The 12669-nt window shown below is 40.1% G+C and overlaps 1 protein-coding gene across 1 annotated transcript in view; it reads right to left on the reverse strand.

The window, feature by feature from the left end:
- Positions 1-12669, reverse strand: part of LOC104142796 (prune homolog 2 with BCH domain) — a 132136-nt gene that overhangs the window by 82245 nt on the left and 37222 nt on the right. The window contains exons 5-6 of the mRNA XM_068925882.1: positions 6516-6668; positions 3117-3211 (exon numbers count right to left, since the gene is read on the reverse strand). Coding sequence (XP_068781983.1) covers positions 3117-3211; positions 6516-6668 — 248 coding nt within the window. The remainder of the gene's footprint in view (positions 1-3116; positions 3212-6515; positions 6669-12669) is intronic.

Raw genomic sequence — 12669 nt, forward strand, 5'->3', positions numbered from 1 at the left:
TAGGGTTGATAAAGCAGTTTGGTGGCTGGTGAAGACTGCTTGACACTGAGAAACTAACTGGATCTACTTCATTTCTTGACATTTTGCTACACAGATTGTGTTGTATATTTTAGTATGCAAACTGAAGAAAAGAAAGCAGAAATCTGAATAATTATCAGCTGGATTGCACCAAAGATGCCTTCAACCTCAGAAGCACCTTATTTTTTGAAAAATGCATCACAAAAAACATTTTGTAAGAACTCTCATAGGAAATAAACAATGAAGAAGTATTCAAGTGATTACTTTAATATCATTTGAGGTTAAAAAAAGTTTTAAAGTTACATGCAAAAACACAAGAAGATGACTTGCTTTGCATGTCAACTACTCAGGAACGGATGACTTCTGGGCAAACTGTGAGACTGTAAATTGCAAAGATACACTATATAAAAGTGCCTCTCTGTTGCTGAGGTCTGCCTCAATCTACCTACTCTCACAATTAATTAGTATATCAGTATGTAAATTCCCATCAGAAGTAATACTGTCATTCCATATTTATTCAGAGAACTAAACAAATATTTTCATATAACAGCCAGTACTATTTATATCTACTTAAATTATATAGCTATACAGTATACAGCTACTGAAATCTGTAATATAAATTGTCTCAAAATAATGATACAAAACATACCACACAGAATTTTTTCCAAAGCAGTTATGAAATGCTCGGAACTGGTCAAGAAAGAAAATCCAAGCAGCCTACCTGGGTGATACTCATTAAGACAAATCTACAGTTTTAATCCAAAAAAAATGCAAAATGCCAGAACTTCTGCCCCATCTAGGTTCTGTTTCTACCAACATTTTCATTCAGATTAGGTCAGTCCACATATGTGGCAATGATAACTATCAAACAAGCTAGATATTTTTTTTTGCTTTACCAGTAAAGATGGAATTTATGAGAAAAACAGTCACTTAATGAGTAAATTTGAAAGCGTGCTCGGTAATTTTGGAGAAATTTTAATTTATAACCAAAATAAACTCTTTTTTTGCAGCTTTCAGGGTAGGTTTATATAAGACAAAGCTGAGAGAGTGTTAGACCAGCTGTATAAATTCACAGAATCACACAATTCTTGAGGTTGGAAGAGAATTTCATCATCACAAATATTTAAAATATACTTGTAAAAACTACGTGAAATAAATTAACATTTACTTTATCTGTAAAAGAAATATAAGACTATTTTAGAAGTTCAGAAACATGATTCCATGGTTCAGAATGTCAGTCCCTTAATTCAAAATTAAATACCATTGTATGTAACTGTCAATGAAGAAAGCTCTCACGTTGCAACTACTCTCACCACACACAACAAGTCAAGCTATTCACAGAATCACAGAATGGTTGAGGTTGGAAGGGACCTCTGGAGATCATCTAGTCCAACCCCCCTGCTCAAGCAGGGTCCTCTAGAGCACATTGCCCAGGATCACATCCAGGCGGGTTTTGAATATCTCCAGGGAGGGAGACTCCACTACCTCTCTGGGCAACCTGTGCCAGGGCTCAGTCACCCTCACAGGAAAGAAGTTTCTCCTCATGTTCAGAGGGACCTTCCTGTGTTTCAGTTTGTGCCCGTTGCCTCTCGTCCTGTCCCTGGGCACCACTGAGAAGAGACTGGCCCCATCCTCTTGACACCCTCCCTTCAGATACTTGTACCCATTGAGCAGATCCCCCCTCAGTCTTCTCTTCTCCAGGCTGAACAGGCCCAGCTCCCTCAGCCTTTCCTCATAGGAGAGATGCTCCAGTCCCCTCATCATCTTTGTAGCCCTCCGCTGGACTCTCTCCAGGAGCTCCATGTCTCTCTTGTACTGGGGAGCCCAGCACTGGACACAGGACTCCAGGTGGGGCCTCCCCAGGGCTGAGTAGAGGGGCAGGATCACCTCCCTCGACCTGCTGGCAACACTCTGCCTCATGCAGCCCAGGATACCCTTGGCCTTCCTGGCCCCCAAGGGCACGCTGCTGGCTCATAATCAATTTGTTGTCCACCAGGACTCCCAGGTCCTTCTCTGCAGAGCTGCTCTCCAGCAGGTCAGCCCCCAGCCTGTCCTGGGGCATGGGGTTATTCCTCCCCAGGTGCAGGACCCTGCACTTGCCTTGGTTGAACTTCAGGAGGTTCCTCTCCGCCCAACTCTCCAGCCTGTCCAGGTCCCTCTGAATGGCAGCACAGTCTTCTGGTGTCTCAGCCACTCCTCCCAGTTTAGTATCATCAGCACACTTGCTGAGGGTGCACTCTGTCCCTTCCTCCAGGTCACTGAAGAATACATTGAACAAGACTGGACCCAGGACTGACCCCTGGGGGACACCACTAGCCACAGGCCTCCAACTAGACTCTGCGCCACTGACCACAACCCTCTGAGCCCTGCCATTCAGCCAGGTCTCAATCCACCTCACTGTCCACTCATCCAGCCCACACTTTCTGAGCTTGCCTAGGAGGATGTGATGGGAGACAGTGTCAAAAGCCTTGCTGAAGTCCAGGGAGACAACATCCACTGCTCTGCCCTCATCTCCCCAGCCAGTCCTTCCATCATAGAAGGCTATCAGGTTGGTCAAGCATGATTTCCCCTTGGTGAATCCATGCTGACTACTCCTGATCACCTTCCTGTCCTCCATATGCTTAGTGATGACCTCCAGGATGAGCTGCTCCATCACCTTTCCAGGGATGGAGGTGAGGCTGACTGGCCTGTAGTTCCCTGGCTCCTCCTTTCTTGCCCCCTTGACTGGGGTGATATTTGCTTTCTTCCAGTTCCATTATATGCCTTGATGTAAGTGAAAGGTAGGACAAAGCCCTAGCCTGTAACTACCTATTGAGGTATGGCAGAATAGCTCACACCTTCAGTTCTCCCAACAGATTGCAATTTGCCAGTGCCATTGTTTTAACACATCATGGTATAGACTTACTGGAATAATCTTATGCATAGTAATGAAAGTCAGACCACAAATAGCTACTGCATTTCTCAAAATTAATTACATCAGTGGAAATTCTGCTCACATATAGTCTTGAGAAAACAAGTGGTTCAAAATCTTTGTTAAAGAACTGTCTCCTTTTGAAATGGGGCTGTTTACCAACTATGTTGTTTAGGTTTCCTCTTACCTCCAGTGTCATGTATACAGTGCTAATTGCTACTTTGATTTCTCCATCTGAAAGCTCCTTGAGATCCTTCAGCATAACCTCCTCCATACTTATGCCTGTTTGAGAAAATAAAAAATTTCAGTACACCCAAGTGTCTACAGCTGACTAGACACAACAACATGAATTAAAAGCACAGCTTGAACCTTAATGTAGAGCCTTCTGATTTTTAGGACATCCTATGAGAAAACTAAAACCAGCATTAATATAGCCATGCAGGATGTTTCCAGTAGTATTTTTTTAAGCAAGGAAGTGATTTAAAAACAAAAAGCAAAGGATGAAGAATTAAGTCTCTTGCAATGAAGTTGTGTGAACACTCACATTTTTGAGGTGCACAAAATTCTAGTTGTTGATAAATGTATACATAGTCCATCCTAATGTCACTTACGTGAAATACTTCCAGAAGGAACAAGACACTGAAAAGCACAAGTGTTATATTATGATATTTATAAAATAGTCAGAGGCAAAGCACTTCAGATGTTCTGAAAACAAGAAGTCATTCAGCCTTTCTGATATCCCAAATTGATACCAACACCAATGGGTTCTTTCTATGTAAATCAAATAGTGAATTAACCGACTAGATACATATGTACCATAGAAACAGAAGTACATATTGTCATCAGAAACAGCAGACTAAAATTGGAATTGCTTCATCTTGTAACCAGATGTGTTATGCTTAAGTGCAATATATTGAAAATGCACATGACTAAGTTCCTTTAATGGGCAATGTCTGTCTGAAATACTGTAAAGACTTTTAAAATAAATATATTTTGGAACATGGTCATATGATGCCATCAAAAATACAGACAAAACAGCCAAATATTCCTATAAACAAAGCTCTGTGCCACCTTCTTCAGTGTAGACAGGCACCTAAAATGTCTACAGAATTATAAAGCTTACCTGCACAACATCCAAGAATGCGTTCACATGAGTGATTTTTAAGAGGAAGCCAAATACACACTTATGCCAAACAAATGAATTCACTGTTCCTGTATAGAGTCCAGCTACTGCATTCAATCTAATGACAAGAAGAACTGGCTGCTATTCATATACTCATTGTATTTATGAGTCTGGCCTTTTAAAAATATTTATATGTAGCCAGTAGACTTTCTTGTGGGGTACAGCCTACTGAGCCTCAAATAACCAATGAATTCATGAATTTAGGCCAGTAAATCACCATTTCTGCGTATAACTGAGAACATTTTATGCTGAATTGTCCTAGTATTGCCTGGAATACCAAGTACATATGGCAAAATATTCATCAGCTTCAAAGAACTTCAGAAACTCATCACCACCTTACTAATACAAATACCACATAGATGTATGCAGTGCTAAATATGTATCTCGTAATACATAACAAACAGCAGCAATAAAACAAAAGAGGGGTCTACCAAATTGCCCTACTCATGTGGGTATGTAAAAATGGTTTGGCAATCAATGTCACGCAGATTGAATTTGCCTGTTATGTACACTTTTCCAAGTTTTTTATTGGATATTACGGTAAATCACAAGGGCCAAGCACATGATGAGCATTGCTAAACAATCTTCCATAGCAACTGGCATTAAGCTAAACACCGAGTTCAGTAAAAGCCATTTTGATTGGGTCTCTCCAGTCCAGGCTGCATTCAGTTCAATTCTGAACTTTAATTTCTTGACCAACTTCCAGTGCAACTTCAGGAAACTATCAGAAGACTTACAGCCCTGAACTAATTTAGCTTGCAAACTCACTGAAGAAAAGAGCCAAGGAAGCAGCATCTCAAGCCCCATTCCTAACCATCAACTGGGGCAGCCATCTCAGGCTGAAGGTCTGAATTCAGATGAGCGAATTCTGAGGATGGGTGGATAGAGAAGGATAAAAATAGAATATAAGCCTGCATGGACTCTGTGCATACCTGATGCATTTAATAGAGAAATATCTCAATAATTCAATACTCACTCTTTGGTAATGACCTGGTAGCAGACATCATTTAACAAAAACAGTATAAAGTGTGAAAAAGTGTAATAACTTTCTTCAGGCTTTCAGAGCATTCCTTCTGAAACTTGTTATCAAATTTTGGGCTAAAACACTCCCAGTTCTGATCACTGAATAAAGAACAAATATCTTCAGTCATTTCTAGCAGAAGAAAATGAAAGAGAAGTACAGTTTTCCCACTGCTTCTTTAACCTTAGTCTGAAGTCAAATTCACTTTATCTATACAGAGCCTTAACAGTTGAAACCTCAAGAAATTTGGGAAGGTTAAGATAAAATCCACTCCCACACCATGTAGGCAATTGCAACACAATTCCTGCACATGGGCTGACACTGTGGTTATGCCCTGTATTGGGTCCCACTTCATCATCACAAATATTTAAAATATACTTGTAAAAACTACGTGAAATAAATTAACGTTTAATTTATCTGTAAAAGAAATATAAGACTATTTTAGAAGTTCAGAAACATGATTCCATGGTTCAGAATGTCAGTCCCTTAATTCAAAATTAAATACCATTGTATGTAACTGTCAATGAAGAAAGCTCTCACGTTGCAACTACTCTCACCACACACAACAAGTCAAGCTATTCACAGAATCACAGAATGGTTGAGGTTGGAAGGGACCTCTGGAGATCATCTAGTCCAACCCCCCTGCTCAAGCAGGGTCCTCTAGAGCACATTGCCCAGAATCACATCCAGACAGGTTTTGAATATCTCCAGGGAAGGAGACTCCACTACCTCTCTGGGCAACCTGTGCCAGTGCTCAGTCACCCTCACAGGAAAGAAGTTTCTCCTCATGTTCAGAGGGACCTTCCTGTGTTTCAGTTCATGCCCGTTGCCTCTCGTCCTGTCCCTGGGCACCACGGAGAAGAGTCTGGCCCCAGCCTCTTGACACCCTCCCTTCAGATACTTGTACACATTGATCAGATCCCCCCTCAGTCTTCTCTTCTCCAGGAAGAACAGGCCCAGCTCCCTCAGCCTTTCTTCACAGGAGACATGCTCCAGTCCCCTAATCATCTTTGTAGCCCTCCGCTGGACTCTCTCCAGGAGCTCCATGTCTCTCTTGTACTGGGGAGCCCAGCAGTGGACACAGGACTCCAGGTGGGGCCTCCCCAGGGCTGAGTAGAGGGGCAGGATCACCTCCCTCGACCTGCTGGCAACACTCTGCCTCATGCAGCCCAGGATACCCTTGGCCTTCTTGGCCCCAAGGGCACACTGCTGGCTCATGTTTAACTTGTTGTCTACCAGGACTCCCAGGTCCTTCTTTGCAGAGCTGCTCTCCAGCAGGTCAGCTCCCAGCCTGTCCTGGTGCATGGGGTTATTCCTCCTTAGATGCAGTCGCATAACTAAATACCTGAAAATATCTGAAAAACGGAAGTAAGTTGCATCACCTTGAGGGTTAAACTGAGCCTCCTGGAGAACAGAGATAATTTTCTCCCGTGGGGGTAGATCTGGAAACTTTTTCTCTAGAATTGACAGCACTTTCTCCAGTTGCTCTGTAATTCTCTCAGGCTCCAAAGACATGCACTTGAAGAGAATGCCTCCTGAAAAATTGAAAGACAAAAATCAATACCTCCTGTAAACAGCAAAGAGGTACTAGAGAAACAAGAATGTTTACTTCATCACCATCCAAGTCCTTTCCTTCTTGGAGCTTGTTTCCACTGATGAGTTAGCTGAATTAGATATTAAATGCTGTTCACACAGAAAATCCTAGCATGAAGATAGTTTCTAAAATTTGAACTGGGCAGGCTGTCAGGGCCTATGTTACAGCTAACTGGCTACTCCCAGTACAATCACAGCATGCAGCACGTTTGCATAGGTCCAATACAGTTCTGCAGCATGGCCACTAACTAACAGTAGGTCTCAAGGGCTTGAGGAAAGCTGTTGCTCTAAGTATTAGACCAAGAGTTGGTAAGTTACATTAGCTCTAAAGGGAAGACAGCCTGAAAGCTTAGAAATGGTAAATCCATACTGCTTGACCTTCCTTCTACAGACATAGCAATGAACTGCTAATATGCACAAGCAATAAACCAAAATAATTAGATACACCATCACCCGAACCCAAAGAAATAAAATTGTTTTCATTTAAATTATACTTTTCAGAAAATGATGGGTTCTGTTACATTGCTTGACTTTATAAATGCACCCAGTGAGGATTTCTAATGGCAATTATCTCCAATATTTTTTAAAATCTCCTTGAATACAGCAAATAAAACTTACAAAGGACATTACGAATAACCTCAGAAATATGATGTCACATGAGCCATTGGCCAGTTCAGTGCAACGGACTATAGCTGATTCCATGCCAACGAATATAGAAAAAAAAGCACAACACACTCAACCAAACAAAATGATGCATTACATTTTGAAATTTAAGAGAAACATAGTCCATTAAATAATTGCACTGTAATTGGTATGCTCCTACAAGAGGGAAGTGAGCTTGACATATTTTCAGACAATCATGTGCTGCATATATTCCATCCTGGATGTTCAACGTTCCTGGGGGTTGAGGATTTAAGGTCATCCTTTAACTCCCAGGAGGCTGGAATCCCATTTATTAATATATGCAAAGATAACCTTCACTACCAATTACTCACACTAAATTAAGGATAATAAACTTACACTTCAGCATCGAAATTATTTATTATTGTGTAGTACACAGGGATTTCAAACAACAATATGACCCCATTGCACCATGCTACGTCCATAAGGAAACCAGTACAACAATAGTATAAGATAGTTATTACAAGTCAAAGAGAGTTATTACAGCCGAGAGGGAAAGAAAAACTTGCACACAGTCACCCTCACTAGACTGACTAGAATAAGAATTGCCCTCACATGTCCTAACATGACATGCTGATCCCTTTGCCACTGAGGCACAAGGACAGGTTCATACAGAATAATGCACCAGTGATCAGTGGTCTTGAACAGAAGACAGAAGTACAGGTTTCCTTATTAGACAGATACTGCATGTATTAAATAATCTCGCCTAGGAAACATAATTCAAATACACTACAATTATTCAACATACTAATCCAAGGGACAAATTTGGCATGATGTGTTAACAGGGAGACATGGCAATAAAATATACACACCATAAATATTACTGTAACATCAGATATTTACTGAAATCACAGTTTTACTGTGATTACTGATAATTAGGCAAGAACTAGAACATTAAAAGCAAAAACTAAATGGACTGACACCTACTAAATAAAAAAAAAAAATCCTTCTTTGAGAGTTGTTTTTTTAAATACAGAAAAGTCAAAAACTATACCTACAAAATACTTGCTTGTAAATTAATCTTATTAAGAGTAATGCTTAACAAGCCAAAAGCTGTTCCTCATCAGATGTTAAATTCAGGAAATTCAGGCATAAGAAATTCCATTCTGGGTTTCTGTTATAGATATGATAACTTCCAATATTCTGTTAACTCCCAGCTGCCTTTTCTTCGATTCATGTCAGTCTTATCATCATTTTAAGACAATGTTCCTGCCCTATGTGATAGTACTAAAAACATTAAATAAATACAGACTGAATGAAAATCATATATACTAGCCCAAACGTTCAGAATTTTTTTTATTTTGAATGTCATAAATTTAGGTACGCAAAATAAGGCTCCATAATGAGCAGATTTCAGATGTTTCCAAATAAGTAACTGCTATATCTATTCATGTTTGCAAGATAGGCCTATTTTTTAAGTCTCTTCCATATGAAGCAAGTTTCTCAACCAGCAGCCTTCACGATTAATTCATCTAACAGCATCCCTTAGTTGCTCCCATCTCTAATCGGATGACAGTACCTGTGCTACACGTTCTTGTCCTTACCCTGGGAAGGGCAGTGACCAGAATGACTCATCTGGCCCACAGCTCACTCCCACCTCAGAGCTGCACCTGGAAAAAATGGTAGCTTAGGAAACAGGTTACATGAATTACTTTAATAATAGCAATCTTTTGCTTTTTCAGCATCCTTCCCCATCACCCAGGAGCAAATAGGGGTTTACTCATGCAGACGCAAAGGAAATGATACTCTTGCAGAAAGTATTGGACCTACAATGCATGCTCAAAGTCATCACACAGTTATCTGCTGGACAGAGGCTGTAGCACATCACATATATCCTCCTGGCAGCACTAGAATGAGATAGGCAATCTATTCATCTGCATAGGTCTTCAAATATAGAAGATGTCAAATTTTTACCATAATTGGGGGGGGGGCGCGCAAAGGGTGTTGAGGAAGACCAAGCAGAGAAACCCCAAACACAAACAAACTGGAAAATGCAGTAAAATAAGAGGCATGAGTTATACACCCAGTCAAGTTCATCACTTCCAAAGCCAACATGGCATCAGTCAGGCTTTGGGTGTGCCTAATTGTACAGAAATTACTACTATATAGTGGGTTCAGCTTCAGGCCAGCAGCTTCTGATTCATTTTAATTCCATAAACCACATATCAGTTCAACCTCATTACAGGACTGCTTACAAATTGAACAATAACTACACTACCCAATCAATTCTGGATTTCAACTAAGCTGTAAAACAAATGTGAAACTATATCCTTCCTAAAATATGATACAAGCTTAACCATACAAGAATAGTCAACTCAAGAGAGTTTGAGCCTCAGAATTTGAGTAAAATATTCTTTCCTTTGTTTCTCACTGAATCAATTCCCAAACTATTACAATAACATAAAATAGATCAGCCTTTTCTTCTATTTCAGTATTTCAGACAGGTGATGATCGCATGCAGAACAAACACAACTTCTACTGTGTAGTTCAGGGCTGGGCCACCAAATTAAATCAACCAGTCCCAGTCCCAGTGTAGCCCAGGCTTTCTAGGGCCAAGCAAAAGGGTATAGGGAGGCAAGACAGGAAAGAGGAGAGAAGGAAGAGTTTCATATTTCTCCAAGTGCAGGAAATAAGAACTGGCAGCAGAAAGCAGTGATTACACCAAGAAAGGGTCTAACAGCCAGGTCAGGATCTGGCTGTGATTTTGACAGTTGGCTCAACCACACCAGTTATGCAGCACTGAGAAATCCTCATAAGTATCCATTTTCTAAAATTGCACATGGATTTCTTTCACACCACAACAGTTCTACTATACTGTTCCAGCAGCACTGTTTCTGCTAATAAAACTAGTTTTAATCTCATAAAAGTATGGATTGAGGAGAGGGGGCTTGTACAATATTTATCTATTTCCCCAATCAAAAGGGATGGAAAGATTGCTTAGGACATACCATGGCAGCCCACCATGCATTTCTATTGGTAACAGTTTGGATCTGTCTCTTGTTTTCACGTGTGTGACAAATTCTGGCTTTCTTCGATGGGAAGGCCAGTCTTGGATTTGATCTTACCTTTGGTGGGACACGCACGTTACTGCATAGTTATAAAATCAGAGAGAAGTCACAGAATTGTAACAGTGTTTAGACATGCAGTGTGCTCCAGCATCTAACAGAAAGCCTTGGCCTTTCGTTGCTCCATTCCTCTCAGGGTTGACCTCTTTGCATATTTTGATCAAGTATGACATTTTCCAGTGGGATAGCAAACTTAGTGATTCAGGAATTTATCATTTAATACAAGAATGAAATGCAGTCTTTCCTGAAATAGGGCCTCAACATAGGCATGCATCTTAAAAAGTTTTTTTAAAAGCTATTCTTTTTCTACCTGTCACAGCAACACTGCAGTCCTGGCTTTTTTACTAAGGTGAAAGGAAGAGAAGAACCCTTCTCAAATTAACAGGGTGTCAGCAATCCCCAAACTCAACATTTATTCTTCCTTCATTCTTCAACACTATGCTTGTCAGCAAGAAAGGTCTTTTCTGCATATCATTGAGATGCTGGACTCAGCATCCCTGTGAGGATCAAGATTCCAGCTAGTTTAGAAAAACAGTTTACTCAAGGTACTTTTCCTTGATCAAAGTCCATTTAGTCATGTGCCCTCTTGCAAGTGCCCACTCTAAAAGAGTTATATGGGCTCAGAAATCTCCTGCAGACTTTACTGAGTGCTGGTGCAACTCCCTCAGGATTTCTAAAAGCATTGCAGAAGCTGTTCTGTCTGCTGACAAGCATAGAAAGACAAAAAAGAAACATATAAGAGGTAATGCAAGATTCAATATTATTTCTTGTGTACACCACACTGCATTATCAATATATTTTTCTAGGGAGAGGTCACTAGAAAATAGGCTAGGCCTCTAAAAAAAATGTGCATTTTATTCTTTTTGCAAAGCAGTTTGGGAGTGAAACGCTAGTTTTGCCAAAAGCAATTGCTGTGCATTAATATTAAACATGATCTAACGAAGGCAGAAGTCATTTTGGGAAAACATTAAGAATAGCACAAGCATCTCCTGAATGGTAAGTCTATGGTTGAAAGGAACAGTACAATGCAAATACAGATGTGTCTTGTCAAGGTTTTGTTCCATGACCTGGAAATAAAAAAATAAATACATAAAAATAATTAAAAGTATAGAGAGAAGGGGAAAACCATCAGTCCCTCATGGAAAGACATTCCCTTCCCAAAATAAAATGAAAACACCCACCCAAGCAAGCAGTCTTCATGGTAATTAACAGGAAATCACGAAGCTGGAATAAATTGGTTGTTTTTTTTTTTTTGGGGGGGGGGGGGGATGCCTCCAAGAAAACCATTTCCATACATAACAAGAAAAATATCAGTCCAAATAACTACAGTGTTTGGTGACATTTAAAGTGTTCCCTTCTTTCTCACAAATATATGAGGGATGCATTTCATGACAAATTAGGGAATATGTGAATCACCTGACTGATATACAAGATAGAACAACAACAACAAAAATTGGCAACCTTCCCAAAGTCCTTAAAAGGGCATGTCTTAACATTAGCATGAATGGCTAGAATAACAAACTAATCTTCTCTACTGAAAGTCAGACTGCACCAATAGGGCACAAAAAGGCCTCAACAATGCAACTCATAACCAGCAAAAGCAGATTCACATACAAATATTGCTGCTGTCTTGCTGTAAATCTGTATTTACATGTTGCAGTCTGCACCTTGTGGCATCCTTCAAGGCTCTATACAAATAAAACATAAGGAGGCATTTTTGCGAGTGTGCTGACCCAAGGTACCTGATAGTAAGCGCTTGGAATTACATCCTTGCCAGCTGGCTGCAACAAAAAGTGTAATGATTCAGCAGTTTAATGGATCTTGAGTTTGGCAACAGTCCCCTTGTAAACATCTCTGGGGAAATAAAATAATACAGGCCCAAGACTCTGGCAGGTTTTATAATTGTTTGCTTCTGGCTCAAAACCAGGGACAGAACAAGCTCTAACTTAAGGCAAATATGACTGTACAACACTATGACTCTAAGAGCAGGTTTTATTCAAAGCACAAGGGTAGAATTAACTTATAAGCATGAAGAGGAGACAAAGATATCAGGAATGCATTCAGCTGAAAAAAAAGTCCTTAAATATTAAACTGACTAAATCAATAATGCTCAGTTTTGCATGGATGCCTTTTTTTTTTTTTTAGACCACAGAAGAGCAGGTTAAGTTTGTTCAAAGTTTAAATACAGCAGGTTATA

The sequence above is a fragment of the Struthio camelus genome, chromosome W (assembly GCF_040807025.1).
Source record: "Struthio camelus isolate bStrCam1 chromosome W, bStrCam1.hap1, whole genome shotgun sequence".
NCBI lineage: Eukaryota > Metazoa > Chordata > Aves > Struthioniformes > Struthionidae > Struthio > Struthio camelus.